We start from the raw sequence: 17,290 nt of genomic DNA on the forward strand, positions 1-17,290 counted from the left end.
ACCTTCCTAAGCCAGTTCTTAACCATTAAGGGAGGCCCACAGAAATGCCTCTGATAACCTGATGTTTTAAAAAGTTTAGAATTGTGTGGTCTGGGAGTGTGTGCTTCAGTTCCGCAGCATGTGGGCCTTTATCCCATGGTGTTCTTCTGCCACGCAGGGCCTCCACACACACATGCCAAGGAAGCTGCCAAAACTGTTTTGTCCCCATGCTGCTCCATCAGTGATGCCCAGCCAGGAGGTCAACAGGGAGGGTTTTCTTGTATGTCATGGTGAGGTCAGTCTCTCAAGGATACAAGAGGTAGAAGGAAGCCAACAGCATTTATGTCAAATTCCATTCTCTGAATGACCATATTTTGTAGTGTGTTAGGAGGTAACTGCCTTCATATAAGCCCCTGCATGATGTATAAAATCAGAGCCTTGGGGTGAATGCCACCTCAACTTTCTTGTCCGCGTGTATTTCTGTGGCCTCTGCTCAGAACACCGTGTAGTAGTGCTCCATGGTGCTGATGATGTCACTCTGGTCCTCCAGGAGCTCCAGAACCTGCTGCAGCACAGCCTCACTCAGGCCCGGGTGGATGCTCAGGCGAGCGCAGGCCAAGATGTGCAGGAAGTGGCAGCCCTTCTCCGCGTCTGTGGGAAAAAGGCAAGCGGTTGAGCTTGGACACAAGTGCCAGACCCTCCTCTGTCTTCTCCCTCCACACCTCCTGAACTGGCACCTGCATTTTGACAAGATCCTCAGATGATTCTGATGGACATTAAAGTTGGAGATGCAGTGGTCTAGATTATCACAAAAACAAAAAAACCTGTTCTCAGGCCCCATATGTCATCACAGCAACACAGACCTGCTGCTCAGGGACTCTGACCTTCAACTTTGAAGGATTCCCAATCAATGATTTTATATCCACAACCTAATGGATTTTTAGTGCTTGATTAAGTTTTTTTCTCTAGTGCAATTACACATGTAAGTGCACATATTCAGTGCAAAACCTCTAGCTACCCCGGTGGGGCCCCCTTGAGATGCGCAGCAGAGCTGATTTGCTGCATCCCGCGTATTCCTTCCCGTAGTCCTGATTTGATGAGGCTGCCATGGTGAGAAGGGATTCCTACCTTTGGCCTGTTCTCATTCCTCCCTTCCTGGCCTCCAAGAAGTCTTGTCTGTGATGGTTCTGTTCTATAATAGTAACCTCTTACCCTCTACCCAAAACTAAGACCATTTGGTATACAATGATAAAAGTTTGGGTTTAGTAACCTCTTGCCCAGTTGAAATCAATTATTCAGAGCAGTGTAAGTCAGGCTGAGGGTCATGAAATCAATTTTTGTGGGTTGTGATTAGCATTTTTTCTTAGCAAACAGACTAAAATAGACCAGAATAGAAAATTACAGAATACATTGCATTATAATTGGATAAGTATTATTTTGTGAAACTTTATTTATATATATATGCATTAGAATTATATAATTCTCTTATGCATTAGAATTATATAATTTATTGGGACATGACATACAATGTATTTCTGAGTCAAAGTGGAACCTCATTAGTATAAGCAAGCCCTTCCCAGTTTTCACAGTTTAAAGCTCCATGGCAGGGCCAGGCGTGCCCTCCCTCTGTCATATACCAGCACCTGGCACACAAAAGCTGCTCCACACAGCCACTGAATGTTGTTTCAGATGAAAAAATGATTTAGGCTCCAGGAAGGTGCTCAAAGAAGTACTGTGGTGTAGGGCAAAGCACGGTTCAAGATTCGGTGTGCCTCTGTAGCCTTGGGCAAGCCAGAGCATCCGTAAGCCGCACTGTTCCCAGCTATGGGGAGGGGGGACCACCTCTGAGGCCCTGTCCAGCTCTGAGGTTCAGAGATGGCTGCTGGGGCTAACGAAGATTTGCTGTATTCTGACCTCTAGTGGCTGGGCCCACTCACTACACCTCCTCACTGGGATGGCAGGTCTCCCTCCACATTTCCAGGCTGTTTCTTCAACACCCACTCGATAAAGGCTTCCTGAACACCTACAGTGTTGTGTAGCATTGAGCAAGGAGGAGCAAGTAGAGTGTGGCAGACAGTTGCCACCGGAGTCCATCAGACCTGAACTCAAGTCCTGGCTCTATGACCGGGGCCAAGTGGCTCACAGGAATAGGGTGGTTTATGTGGATAAAAGACCCATGAAGGGTGCTTCTCATGGAGAACTACTATGATTCTATTATTACGTCCATAACCTAAGAAGATGAACATAACTTAGTTTCTGCTCTAAAGAAGCTTCGGGCTGGGCACAGTGGCTCACAACTGTAGTCCTAGCTACTCTGGAGGCTAAGGCGGGACGACTGACTGAGGCCAGGACTAGTTTGGGCAACACAGCAAGACTTTGTCTTAAAAAAAAAAAAAAAAAAAAAGAAAAAAATTATCCAGACATGGTGGCACATGCCTATAGTTCCAGCTACTCGGGAGGCTGAGGCAGGAGGATTGCTTGAGCCCAGAGTTTGAGGTTGCAGTGAGCTATGGTCATGCCACTGCACTCCAGCCTGGGAGACAGAGCAAGACCCTGTCTCTAAAAAAGGAGAGGAGGAAGGAAATGAAGGAGAAGAAAAAGGAAAGGACTCACAAGGAGGAAAAGTTGAATAGCAAGGCAGGGTGGGGAGGGCACCCTGATGATGGAGGCTGAAGGACTCCAACCACATCGGCGCTCACAGCAGAAAGCAGTACCAGGAATTTCAGTGCCCCTTGGCTTCTAACTTTAGTTTTTGTGAGGCCTGGATGCTCGGGCTCAGAGTTCTAGGTGACTTATAGCCATACATGGGCCCCTAAGCAGTGATGCTGACTGTCCCTGAAGCCTTCAACTATTTCTTCAGAAAGGCTGTTCTGCTGTCTGAGGGTTGTCTGGTGAGGCTGTTCAAAAGTGACCTTCCAGTCACACGGGTAACATGAACTTAGACTCTGCTCTATATGGGACATTATTAGAAAATAGTAAAAGTAGTAAAGCCAGCAAGCAGTTCCCCAGCAGTTAGCACCATGGTATCACTCAACTCTTCTGGAACAAACCCACAAGCTGAAGCACACTTTTCTGAGAAGCGTCTGCCGCGCAGCAATAGTTATCTTAAAATGCACCTCAAAGAACAACGGTAACTGCACTTTATATTTTCCTAAGTACATTTGCATCTAGCCTCACTTGTCCCATACCTCCACCAGGAACCCCAAATGCCAATGCTCTAAAGACCCAAATCACAGTAAGATAAACTTCAGCTACAATCTACTACTGTAACTATGAGAGGTTAGGGAATTGCTTTAACAGTCTTTTAAAAAAAATTGTCATAAGCCAAAAAAACATTACTCCAGCATGAGTAGTGTCATACGGTATTCAGTTTCCACAGAAAGCAGCAGTACTATCCAGCTCTAAGGACAGTTAGAATGAATGTGAGCTACACACATGTAAGCTTTTTGAAAAGCTAATGGTATAAAGTCATCACCTAGTGAAATGCTGCCATTTTAGAACCCACCCATCAAATGTTCATTTTCTTAGGTTTGAAATAATTTGGTCATATAGGAGAATGTCCCTATGCTTAGAAAATACAAGCTGAAATTTTTAGTGACTCTAGCTAAAGGGTATATGGGTGTTTTCTACACTCACCTTTTAATTTTTCTATAGGTTGGAACATTTTCAGAATAAAAAGCTAGGGATAGAAAGACATCTTCAATGTGGAACTCTTTCTTTTTGGGTAATTTGACATTGCTGTACCCATACTTAAAGCCAAACTCCAGATTTTTAGTGACTCTAGCTAAAGGGTATATGGGTGTTTTCTACATTCACCTTTTAATTTTTCTATAGGTTGGAACATTTTCAGAATAAAAAGCTGGGGATAGAAAGACATCTTCAATGTGGAACTCTTTCTTTTTGGGTAATTTGACATTGCTGTACCCATACTTAAAGCCAAACTCCAGATTTTTTTAACATTAGCCCAACAATAATAGAGCAAAATCCACACACAGATTCTATCTGAAACACCTTCGTTCCAGACCAATATTAAGAACAGAGTGAGCCTTCCAGACTTTAGGCTAGAGAGTTAAGGGCTATCACCTGTGCCATCAGGAGACAGAACTTCATTTTTATTTAACCCTTTTTTGGGTAGCCCTATTTACATGCATAAACACCAATTCATTAACTTCTCCAACAACCCATCATGTAGGTACTATTATTTATTATCCCCATTTTGCATAAAAAGAACCTGAGGCACAGACTTGCCCAAAGTTACACAGCTGCAAAGTGGCAGAGCTGGGATTCAAACCCAGGCTCCAGAGCCCAGCTCCTCCCAAGGCCACACTGCCCGTCTTTAGACAACCCGTATCAGTCCATCAGGGACTCAAACTGGGCTTCGTGTTCATAGTTCTTTCATTATTGTAGGTTTAGCCTTTGCTGAGACACTCATAAATGACTAAGATTTCAAGGCCTTCTACAAGGAAAAACTCAATGCTACATTTTGTACGAAAGGTTAGAAACAAACTAAAGGCCCAGCACGAATGGTTAGATGGAGGGTCTACCTACATATATAATGGGATACGGTACAGCTATTACAGAGACTGGGGCACTTTTATGCATACTGTTCCCAAATGACCTCCAGAAGCCAATGTTAGACCAAAAATACAAGGTGTGGGATAATGTGTATTGTTTGCTAACCTTTACTTATGTTTTCTCAAGAGGATAACTATACAAATATGTTTGTGAGTGCACATACATTTCTAGAAGGATATGCAGGAAACTAGTAACAATGGCTGCCTTTGCCGAAGGGAACACAGAGCCTGGGGTGCAGTGCTGGGAGGGAGTCTGACTTTCCTGTCTGCACTTTCGCATTGTTTGACTTTTTATGACGTGCATACATTATTATTCAGAACAACTGCTAAGGCCATAAGTTATGGCACGATGAAGAGGAACAGTAACAGCCGATTCCAGGACAGTCCCTACGAGGTTTTTCGTCAGCATTCTCAGTTACTCAGGCTCCAGAATTCAGCTCCTGGGAGTTGGTTAGTGGCAGGTGATTGGCTTGTGGCATTCTGAGGCTCCACGCACAGACTGGCTGGTAGAGTCTGACCACCCTGACACTTACTGACGCTGGAGCTGGCCTGTGGGTGGATGCAAAACCTGCCACTTTTAGAGCCCCTCCGGTCACCTAGGTTGTTAGGCTCTCCTAAGAAGTAAGTGTGAATTCTTTTCATTTGCTTCACCAGCCCTAGGCTTCAATCCATTCTGTTCCGAATTGCAAAACAAAATAAGCAGCTGGGCCAGTGCGCTAGCTCACGCCTGTAATCCTAGCACTCTGGGAGGCTGAGGTGGGAGGACTGCCTGAGGCCAGGAGTTGGAGACCAGCCTGAGCAACAGCAGGACCCCGTTTCTAAAAAAACAGAAAAATCAGCTGGGCATCATGGCACGTGCCTATAGTCCCAGCTACTGAGGAGGCTGAAGCAGGAGGATCACTTGAGCCCAGGAGTTTGAGGTTGCAGTGAGCTGCAATGATGCCACTGCAGTCTAGCCCAGTCAACAAAGTGAGACTGCTTCAAAGAAAAACAAAAAAAGCATCTGGCCAGGGGCCTGGAACTAGGATGAGTGCAAGGATGGTATCTTGGGAACATCTTCTCATCCCTTTTTAACTGAAGAATCCCACATTGCACTGCTCTCAAAAGCTCCTTCGACTTTGGATAGACAGGGTTTCCCCTCAATTAAAGGATACTTGTTCTTACTGTTCTGAATGAAGTGAACAGAGTTCACTTACTTGCATTAAAATAATAGATTGCTTTGAGTTTATTTTAAGAAGTGTTGTCATACCACTCTGGGATCTGACCTCATAGGTTCTTAAAGGCCAAAGAGGGCTGCATACCATAAACACCAGTGCTGGAGACCTGGCCCAGCTCCACCTACTGACTCAGCTGGGCGCAAGCCCGGGCTCAGGGATGTATGGGCTGAACTGGAGGTGGACTTCTCTGCAGACCAGGGAACCTGGAGTCATTAGCAAACCTTTCCAACACTTGTTATTAGCACATGTTTGCAAACAGTAGACTTTGAAAAGTCATCTTTAAGACTGATCAGTTCACATGGGATTTAAAGATAGAACTAATACTTTCTTCTCTTTCTAACTAGTGTGAAAATGGTAATGTTCATTGTCAGATGAGCTGCAGTTTGAGTGTCTAACCACTAGGGGCTGAACTAACTCCACTGAACCACTTTCTAAAGCATTTCTTTTGCAAATTGTTTCCAAGATGAATGCATCATACCACTCATAAACTGGAATATCTAAACCCATTCCTTCCAACACTGAAAGGCTTTCAAGTTGAGAGGGAAATGTCAGGTGCATGCTCAAAGAATAAGGGGCAAGCATGAAATAAGCAATAACACAAATTAGAGAGAACACAAGAACCAGAAAGATATCAAAAAGTCCAAGAGTGGTGGCTTACCTCATTGTACCGGAATCATCTGGGGAGCTTACCTGTCCACCCCCATCCCATCCCCTACAGAATCAGAATCCCCAGGCTGGGACCTGGCTTGTTTGAAAGAGCTCCAAGGTTGCATCTTATATGCAGCCAAGGTCAGAACAAGTGTGCTATCACCCACTTGGGAGAGGAGGAAACAGAGGCTTGGAGAGGGCTGGTGCCTTGACTATCCTCTCCCTAAGTCACTACAGGGAAAAGCCCCAGGTCTCCTGACTCTCCCCTCAGTGCTCTCTGGGAGGAAGCATCCCCTTCCAGGGCACCAGGGTGTCACCTGTACATTGCACCACTTACGGTTTGGTTTCTGGCAGTCTTCCTGAATGATCCGGTGGATCTTTCTGTGCAGGTCTTTGTCTTCTCTGGTTACCTAAATAGGAAAAATAGTTCAGAGAGAGAGTGTGTTCTTAGGTAACACAGCAGTTGTGTCATCCAGACTCCCAAATTGGCATTTAGGATAATTTCTAAAGATTTCATAACAATCAACCTCCCTACTCCAACAACAGGGTTTTTGATACTTGGCCTATTGTCATACCAGTTCTGTCCCCAAGTAGCTCACTGCTTCCTAGTTGGCTCAGAGGACACGCCCCTGGGAGTTGGTTCATTGAAGCCATAAAGAAAAGCTGGAATTATGTCCTTTTAAGAAGCAATTCTCTTCTTTAAACATTTGTAACATGTTCATAAAATTTCTTTTATTTGTTATTATATTTTTGAGATAGGCACAAGTGATCAAAGCCTCCGATCTCCGCCCCATGACTCCTTCTTCTGGGCCCTGACACCTGTCTTGTGTTGTATCAGTTTTCTTTCTTCTCCCAACCACAAGGAAAAATAAAAGAAGAAAAAAACTGTAAGGACAAGCTAGTATGAGAATAAAGCTAGTCTATCCACTGAAACAAAAGGCAGATAATAACCTAGTTTCTTTCTTTCCTCTTTCAGGTAAGAGGAAAGCAACAAATGGGTTTTACCTTCATGTTCAAGAGCAAATCTAGTAACAAAGAGAGAGAGAGAAAAGAGAGAGAAAAAGAGAAAGGAAATAAGGGAGAGAGGGAGGGAGAGAGATAAGAAAGCTAGAGAGCAAGAGAGAGAGAGAGAGAGAGAGAGAGAGAGAGAGAAAGAGAGAGAGAGAGAGAGAGAGAGACAGAGAGACAGAGAGACAGAGAGAGAAACCATGCAAACAAACAGCTGTAAGTCTCCTGCTTAGAGACAGCCCAAGACTGCCTGTATGACCAGACTTACTGGGGATGCTGGTAACACCTGCCTTGTCCTCAACTCACAAGGTCGTGGTGAAGATTAAGTAAGGTAATGTGTAAGAACTGCTGAAAATAGGAGAGCACTGTACAAACACAATTGTTGACTTTACTGTGATAACCATTTCCCTGAAGCAGGGCCTCAGGGGAAAGGAAACCTATAAGGCAATGGAGGAGTGAAGTCAGAGAAGGGGCCAGGAGACCTATTCTTGTTTGATCACCATGTTCAGACTCACAGTGATTCACAGGAGGAAGTGCCCAGCCCACCACACCTCGCCCTGCACTGCTGTTCCCAGGAAGGGCAGCTCCCTGCATGCCTGGGAGGAATGTGTGTCCCAGGGGCTGGCTCAAGGTGAGCTGCCCCAGGAACCTCTCCAACCTCCCAGGAGGCAACCAGCTCAACCACTCCCCACCGGGCCTCCCACCCAGGTGTATCCTCACCCTTATAGACTGGGATACCTCTTTCACAAGTCGTTCTAGCAGTATGTAAATCATAGCCTCATTTCCCAAAACTCTCTAAAATGAGGAATCACCAGGGTATATCAAAATCAGGAAATGTCCTATTAAGAAAGGCTTCCCCTTGGGAATCTTTTCTGTAAATAGTGAGACTTCTGGGATACCTCGGAGGGTGGATCAGTCTCTAGAAGAATCACACATGACTGAAGCCCACATCTATGCTACTGTTATCAGTGGTCCTGAGGGGGCCCGTTTTCAGGTTAGCTGCTCCAATATTAAAGGACCACAGCAAGAGGTGAGCTTTTAACTCAGAAAGAATGAGGAGAACAAGCAGGTGTACTCCTGTTGGGACTATCAACTGGCACAGCCTTTAGGGAGGCCAGACTGTGTTGTCCAAAAGCTTAAGTGTACATGCCCCTTTGCATCAGCAACTCTCCTTTTAAGAGTTGATCTTTTTTTTTTTTGAGACTGGGTCTCACTCTGTAGCCTGGGCTAGAGTGCAATGGCATCATCATAGCTCACAGCAACCTCAAACTCCTGGGCTCAAATGATCTTCCTGCCTCAGCCTCCTAAGTAGCTGGGACTACAAGTGCGTGAAACCACACCAGGGTAATTTTTCTATTTTTTTTTATAGAGACGGGCTCTCACTACATTGCCTAGGTTGGTCTCAAACTCCTGGCCCCAAGTGCTCCTCCTATCTTAGCCTCCCAAAGTGCTAGGATTACAGCCGTGAGCTACCGTGCCCAGTCTTAAGAGTCAATCTTTCAGAAATACTGACATTAAGTTCACAAAGATAGTTGTGTAAAAATGCCCTAGCAACACTATCTGTGAAGGCAAAAGTTGGAAACACAGTAAGTGTCCATCACAAAGGAATGGCTAAAAAATGTATGGCAAGTACCCATAGTATGGAATGCCATGAGAATGTTAAAAGGAATGAGGTAGATGTCTAAATACTAATGTAGAAAGGTACCTGTCATGTGCTATTTTGGTACCAAAAAAGTCACTGGGCATTATTTAGAGTAGCAGTTCCCAACTGTCCTGGGGACATCTGGCAATGTCTGGATACATTTTTGGTTGTCACAACTGGGGAGCAACTGGCATCTAGTGGGTGAGGGTCAGGGATGCTGCTAAATATCCCATGATGCACAGCACAGTGCCCGTAACAATCAATCATCTCACCCAAATAGTGCCGAGGTTGAGAAATCCTGATTTACAAGATGGTCACACTTTTTATAAAACAAAAAAGCCACAGGAGCACGTTTATATGCGTGCATTTGTAAACATACAGATAAATGTCTAGAAGGATATACAGTTGTCCCTCAGTAAATGCAGGAGTTGGGTCCAGGACCACCAGCTTATACCAAAATCTGTGCATACAGTCGGCCCTGCAGAACCCAAGTATATGAAAAGTCAGCCCTCCTAATATGTAGGTTTCACATGCTCGCATTTGGCTGATAGAAGTCCACATATGAGTGGTGGACCTACACGGTTCAAACCTGTGCTATTTAAGGGTCAACTGTATTGTTAAAAGAGGTACCTTGGGGAGAGGTAAGGGCCAACTTTCACTTCTGACTTTATGTACCTCCTTAATAAATTTTAAAAACAGTAAGTGGTTACTTGTAAGTAATAAATATATTTGTCTCGAACTCCCAGCCTCAAGCGATCCTCCTCCTTTGGCCTCCCAAAGTGGTGGGATTACACAGGTGAGCCACCGCACCCAGCCCGTAAGTAATAAATATATTTCTAATTAAAGCTATGAAGGAGAAAAATTAAGTTGCAGGTCTCTTACATAGTACAGGTTATCAAAACTACCATCTTTCTGGAAAACGAGTCCTTTTTCCTGCAGCAGCTGTATAGCATTCTTAAATATACTATGAATCGCCTTGGAAGTGGTGTCCTTATTATCTACCTGTGTAAAGAGGAAAAAGAAAAAAAAGAAGAAAAGAAATAAGTCCCACCTAATAGCATCTGAGAACAACTCCCTAGACCAACTGGTTCATGAATCTGCCCAACAGGCTTTTTATCTGCTAGGTCAAAAAGATGCAGAAATGTACCATCCCAGCAGGATGTATCTAGGAGGACTGAAAAGTATGCTCCGGCAGGCTCACGCTCCTTAACTGTTCCATACTTTAGTTGTGCTTTTTTGTCTAATTCAATAATAGGTAGTGGAGAATCAAAAAGCTACTCTTCCTGTTGGACAATCTTTGACTTTTTATACAGAACCAAAATATTGTATACATATTAGCCCCTTTCTCCATTAAAACTGTGGCTATATATAATCTCTTCCTAGGGACTTCAAGGATATTTACAAATATTGAAATAATTTGGGGATTCCGGCACATAGTAAGTACTAAACAGTCTCTTTAAGTGGAGGACTCTGGAGGCAAACAGCTGTGCAGAGACCCACTGTGCGGTCCACCAGGCTGAAGGTGGAGATTGGCCTTTGAGTGAGGCAAGAACCCACCTGGAAGGGACCTCTGCTGCTGTCAGCTCTTCGCCTCCTCACTTTCAGTATTTCTTCCCTTCTTTAAGAGACAGGTTTGCCTACAGAGGCTACCAGGTCACCCTATTTTTTATTCCCAAGGAAGCTAGGCTATCACCTATGTCCCACCTCAGTTAACTGGACAGTGTGCTTCTCGAGTTGGGGACTTTGTACTTCATCTCAGTCACCCCCTCCCTGGCACACATCAGGTGACCAATAAAGTATCTGTGAGATGAGTAGAAACAAGTATCCCACTAGAGAGGCTGTATCCTTATTAGTCCACTGGGGATTTGCTATTCATTCGCAAAACAAAGAAAATGGTGAACAACAACTGTCCTTCAAGGTACAGATCCATTTTTAATAGGATAGAAATTTACCAAGATATTAAAAAGATCAGAGCTCCAAAGAAATGTGGCCAAGCTTCCCAAAAAGTGTTTGAAGGCAAAGTCCTACCTCTAACGAAAGGTACTTACAAAGGCCATCTGGGGCAATATCCAACGAAGCTGAAAAAGAAAGTGTGGCTGAGATTTGCTGAAGACATTTCCTCAAGGCGACAAGGAGAGGAAAGAACCTCCAAAAGGTCTCAAATGTTGCAAATTCCATTCCTAAAGAAACTTCTCTTTTTAGAAGAGGCCTTCCAAACAGGCGTTTTGTTAATCTAATAGATGCTGGTGATGTTTCACAAACATGCTTTCCTGGGCTAAAGATGACAGTCTAACACTCTTAATTAAATTAATAATCTAAGGTTTTCCCTAACAGAACAAGCTGGAGAACCTGGTCATTAGGACATTAGGGCCTAAAAATTGGCAAACATTCCAGGGTATGACAGCATCCATTTTCTGAAGGGAGAATAAGGCTGAGAAATATTTGACAACTCCCACGGACAGAAAAGCTATCTGGGTGTGTTTAAAATAAACACCTCACCTAGCAATCGTCAGCTGCATTTCTTTTTATTCACGGGGGCTTAGGGCAAAGCTGCTTTTAATTTCATATATGAGTGCTCTTACTTAAGGGACGCTCAATCAACCTAATAGAGACTCCTTCACAAACTGCTATAATCACTTAATCTTTATAATTCTAAGGAGATCTATCTTCTGTAGTCAATTTAACGTAAGGATTCTAAGGGTCAGGTTTATTATATCTCTTAGCAAGACAGAAATACACTAGAAACTAACTAGAAGTGATTGTGACATGATTATTCCTGTCATTAAAAATGATGGCTATCCCCAGACCATACAGAGCCTGGTTCCTCCTCCTGGACTTTAGTAAGATCAGTAGCAGGAAGAGAGAATGCTGGGCCTAGGAGATTAAAAATACAGTTTCAGCTGTGAACAAGGAGGACTCCACAGAAATGGCTCCCTGTAAATATAAACAACATGTGAAGCTTCCTTTCCAAAAACATTTGCCTCAGCTGACCCGGGGACATGTTTCCCTGGCCTGGTTCTAAAGACCAGTCTCAAGGGTAAAGCCTCAATCGTCTCTTCCTCCCAGCAGCTTTTCCTGGACAGGGATCTGTGTCTTTCTTGTCTTTTTCAAAAGGGCAATGACAGACTCATCAGATTTAGGAAACCGAAATTGCTCATAGACAAAAACAGCCACTGGTTGAACACGCTGAGCCTTAGTAAGTCTCTCCTCGTCTCAGGTCAGGAACTGGGTGGATCTTGAAATATATATAGTCCTCACTCCCAAACAAACTCAACATTCATCCAGCTGTCAAAGAAACAATGGTTTTGCAAGACCTGCTTATCATGTTTCTGGATTTGCTAAGAAGGGCCACTATGAAAAAAAAAAAAAAAGAAAGAAAGGAGGAAACATTCAAGCCTGCTCTCTCTCTCTGCCTCTAAACTATAACGCCATCACAATGATTTTTTTGTTAAGCTTTCATCTGTACGACAATAGAAAGTGCCAAAGGATCTAGGGTTTCACCATCATTGTGAAGCATCTTTAGTCTCCCAGGCCTCTATTAAACTGAATTCAATTTAATGACACTGACCTCTCCAACCAGAGCCATGTGAGGGACTAATTCATAATGGATGAAAAAAACTTTCCAAAGACAGCAAATATAGTGCCATATTCATTTCTTTTTAAACATGCAGCACTGGGCACGCACAAATTTCTGCTCTAAACATTTTCAAAAAGCTATCACACCAAAAGTTTCCCACAGGTCATTCTGAATGCAGGAGCCTTTCAGTCCTCAAAGAGTCCTTAAGTCTCTCTCTCTCTCACTTAATTATAGCTATCACAGAAGAGCTGGCTTCATGTGAAGAATGTGGTCTTCACTAAGCTTTAAATTTCCTTCCAAACATGCTGATAGAGTCATCAGAATCCTAGGAGGTCAATTTGGCTTTGAGCCTTCTCTAAATGATTAAGTGGGAAGGTCAATCTTGCTGTCAGCAGACAGTGGGAGAGCTGCAACTGTTTAGAAGCAACCTTGGCAAAGAATAAAGCAGCCAGTCATGACCCTTTCCACCTTGGTGTTTTCTGAAATTATATCCCTCTTCTCCCCATATGAAATCATGGGTCACTGGGCACATCAGCCTGTTGCCCAAAAGAGATAATTATCTGCACAAACAAAACTGAGACGCAGTGGCCGTGCCTAGGAGGTCAGGAGGGTGACCTGGTATCTGTTCCAATAGAATCACGAATAACTTATGTTACCTAGTGAGGGCATTCACAGCAGCCCTGTTGGTAATGGCAAGAGACCAAAAAACATGTGAATAGTCCAGGAATGGAGAGACATACATTATGGTACGTGTCACCAAAGACTGTGGTGGCAAATCTGTGTACTGCCAGGAAAGGATCTGTAAGACATGCTGAGCCATGAAAAGCCATGAAAAGCTAGGCCTCATAGTAAACTACAGCATGCTACCATCTGTGTAAAAAAGAAAGGGCTACAACTACTTAGAGTTTATAGCTGCACAAACTATATCCAGAAGGATATTCAAGAGACTAGTAATGGTGCTTGTCTCTGGAAAAAGGAAGCAGGAGAGAGGATGGGAAGGAATCTTATTTTTAACTATATGCTTTCTGGGACGATTTGAATTAAAAAAAAATCCCTCAGTCCTTCAATCAACAAATAATTACTGAGAACTTGCTTTACACTAGCCCTGCTATAGGCCCTGGGTGGAGAGCAAAGAACAAGAGAGACACAGAACTTAAATTCTGGTTGAGGAACAGGCAGGCAAACAAATAAATACCAGTGATATTCACAGATATGGAAACAGGTATGAGTCAGGGACCAAGTGGTGATCAGAGCAAATGGCCAGGGAGGGCAAGAAGGTGACGCTTAAGTTGAGATCACTCCCTGGTGTGGTAAAGAAAAGAAGTAAAAGTAAATAAATGGTGTTACAACACCAACAAACCTAAGAACTGTAATGAAAGGGAAAGCCTAAAACCAAAGTCTCAAACAATTCTTTTTTTTTTTTTGCTAGACCTCATGTTTATATAGGTCAAATAATTCTTAATTCCAAGCAATAAACAAACATCAAGCAACCAAACAAGTTCACCTACAACACTAGGAGTAAAAAATATGGAGGCAACTCTTTTCAAGAAGAATAAAAAATTACTTAAGTGTTCTTGAAATTTTACAGATAAACTAGACTAAATACAACTCGGTCTTTATTTAAACTCCTAAAACACAATAGGTTAACCTTGTTCTGAAAAAGGGAGAGCAAGTCATTAAAAACCATGGTTCAGGTTACAGATCTTGCTGACCAATAAATCATCTTGGATGGATAATTATCTCTTGTCATCTACTTCCCCCTCACTTGGCTTCTGCTAAGATTAAATACACACCTCAGTGAGTATTAATAGCTAAGTACCACGAACCTTGGACTATTACTATTTTCTACTTGAAGATTAAGTGTAATGAGATTAAGTAAGGAAGGAGAAAGGGCAGGTACAGCCTCATTTCAAGTTCTTAGTGGTCAGTTGTTTCTTTCCAGAATAGGAACAACATGTGATAGAACCATCGTCTCTGTTCCCTGGCCCACCCTGTTAGTCCGACTGCCTAACTGCAGACTTGGGACAGGGACTGGAACTCTCTCACGTGGGCAGGCTGCACGCACTTGGTCAGAGCAGGTGCTGTGAATCACAGGCTGATTGGCGACGGACAGCAAAGACTCCACTATCTCCAGCTCCTGCTGGTAAAAGGTCTGCACTTTGTTCTCCATGAGGAATTCCTTGGCTTTTTCACTTAGCAAACTCGTGAGACTGGCAAGGTCCAGGGCACCTGGATTGCTGCTGGGGGGGAGGAAAAGTCCCACAGAAAACTGTCACCTTTGCTCCTTTTTGGTGTGCAGAAAACAGGAAGCTAGGTAGAAAATGCAACACTATATTGACGCTCATTTTTTGACGTAAAGAGTAATTCATACAGTGAACATTGTGCAGTTATTTAAAATTATGAGGTGGAACAATAGGAGCCAACAGAGCTATTCATCATAGAGTAAAAAAAAAAAAGTCAAGCTGCAGAACAGCATGAAAGGCATGGTCCCATTTTTGTATAAAAGCAAATGACAACCTGCAAAATATATGGGTGAATATTTGCACTTCTGTAAACACAGAACTAAAAGAGTACACATCAGCCTATAAACAGTGGTAACCTCTGGGGAATGGTACTGATGTGGGAGACAGGAAAATGGAGAATTTTCACTTTTTATTTTATACAGGTCTATAGTTTTACTTTAATATAGTTTTTTGAATATGCAATATATTCACATGTTAAAAAACATTAAAGGGTACACAGTGAAAAGCCTTTTATCTTCCTCCCATCCTACCTCTCAGTCCCCACCCCCAGGGAGCTGCTGTTATTGGTTCTCTCTGGCTCCTCTCAGAGTTCTTCTATGCATATATTAGCATATAATACATATAAATATGCATGTATTCTAATTCCTCCTAGTCCCCTATGGTTGGGAATGACCGGTGTAGCTCTTCTTATAGGCTTTTGGTTACTATGTGCTATGGTATAACATTTCGATTAGGACGTGCCTTGGTGCAGTTTTCTTCGGGTTTCTTGCCTTGGGGTTTGTTGAGTTTCATGGATCTGTGAGTTTTTAGCTTTTATCAACTTGGAAAAATGTCAGCTATTATTTCTTCTAAGTGTTTTTCTCTGCTCCCACCTCCACTCCTTCAGTGACTCCAACTGCACATATATTCTCCTCACAACAACCCTAGAACATCTGTACTATTATCTTTGCAGATGAGGAAACTGAAGTATACAGAGGGTTAGAGCTCTTGCCCAGAGCCCCACAGCAAGAAGCGGATGATTCAGGATTTGAACCCAGGCTGACCGAGCATGTGGGCTCCCACTGCGTGGCTATGTTTTCAGCAGTGACAAGACATAGCTTACCTCAGTGCCTCTTCTTTCTCCAGGGCCGGGCTGCGGAAAGGCTGGTCGTAAACTTTCCTGTAGATCGTGGGCAGCTCAAGCATCCTTGCAACTTGAATGTTCCACACTGGATCGTCCACTTTATCTAACAAGCACCAGAAAAAAGATGTCACAGAAACGACATTGAGATCAGTTCTTCCCCATGTCCAAAGTGCCAGCAGGACAACAGTAAACGAGGCACTGGGTGGGCCTTCTTTCTCGTCGGTGCCCAGGGTCACCAAGTGGTTCCCAGGCATCCTGCAAGAGGGAATGCAATGCCCCAAGTGCCACAGGCTTGGCCAGGGCATCGGCTGGGACTGGGAAGGCACATCAGTGTGGCATTCCTCTGTTCCTCTGGTGGACAGCCCCTGTCCTTGAGATTTCCAACTGAAAACCAGCCAGCACAGCACAAAGGGAAGATGATGGAGGACTGTCACATAGCTGTTTTCATTTAAAGTCAACAGATTCAATGGTGTTCAAGAAATTTCCATCATTTTGAAGAATATGAATACTTTGCCCTAATGGATTGACACTGAGACCTTCAAAGTACTTTGGAAACTCTACTATGTTGTCCAAATAAACTTGCCAACTATATATAGTAAATGATTCATTTTCTTTCCCAATTTATAATTACTTCTCTACAAAATTAAGAAATGCTGCTTTTCTAAAGAAAGCATGTTACACAGTATTATTTTCCCCATTAAATAGAGTTAAATTACACAAAATTTTTGTAAGTCTGACTTTTAGCCAAACAACAGTTTACTAGACACACACCCAGAATAACAACCAATGTGGTCGAAATCTGTTACACTTACAATAAGTGGTGGCATGAATTTCTCGCTCTTCCCTGTAGGTGCGGATATAGCCTCTGATTCGGACAACATCCCCAATTTCTAACTTTGTCCTCTGTTCAATGGCCTCTTGTAGCTTCTTAAGTTTTGAGGTTAAGCTCTGCTCTCCTGCTGTAGTTGGAGCAGCTGTAGCTGTTTAGAGCCAGAAGGAAAGAAAGTTATAACACAATCTCTTCTACCACATTTGTGACATGGTTTTAGGGTAAGATCAACACAATACGTTTATTTATTCTACTTCTGATTAGTTGCTCTACTGTAGGAAATCCGCATAACCTTTGGAAGTCCTCTGCTGAGCAAACGGTATAAGCTGTAATTATTCAAGGGTAGAGTGCAGGGAACAGAGTCTGGGTGGAGGCCCAGCGGGCGAGGTCCAGTGCGACTCCAGCGCCTTCTTTCTGGCCCCTGCACTGCCAGTGCAAAGGGCTCCAACA

General features: G+C 43.4%; 1 protein-coding gene across 3 annotated transcripts in view; it reads right to left on the reverse strand.

Moving 5' to 3' along the window:
• Window positions 1-307: 307 nt before the first annotated feature.
• Window positions 308-17,290, reverse strand: part of OBFC1 (oligonucleotide/oligosaccharide-binding fold containing 1) — a 38,525-nt gene continuing 21,542 nt past the window's right edge. For 2 of the 3 annotated variants that reach the window (XM_012661643.1, XM_012661642.1), the window contains exons 5-10: window positions 16,824-16,991; window positions 15,991-16,114; window positions 14,711-14,885; window positions 9,951-10,070; window positions 6,756-6,828; window positions 308-630 (exon numbers count right to left, since the gene is read on the reverse strand). In XM_012661643.1, coding sequence (XP_012517097.1) covers window positions 473-630; window positions 6,756-6,828; window positions 9,951-10,070; window positions 14,711-14,885; window positions 15,991-16,114; window positions 16,824-16,991 — 818 coding nt within the window. In that variant the 3' untranslated portion in view covers window positions 308-472. The remainder of the gene's footprint in view (window positions 631-6,755; window positions 6,829-9,950; window positions 10,071-14,710; window positions 14,886-15,990; window positions 16,115-16,823; window positions 16,992-17,290) is intronic. The other variant, XM_012661644.1, reaches the window with a different exon arrangement.

The sequence above is a fragment of the Propithecus coquereli genome, unplaced genomic scaffold, assembly GCF_000956105.1.
Source record: "Propithecus coquereli isolate 6110/MARCELLA unplaced genomic scaffold, Pcoq_1.0 Scaffold73, whole genome shotgun sequence".
NCBI classification, from domain to species: Eukaryota; Metazoa; Chordata; class Mammalia; order Primates; family Indriidae; genus Propithecus; species Propithecus coquereli.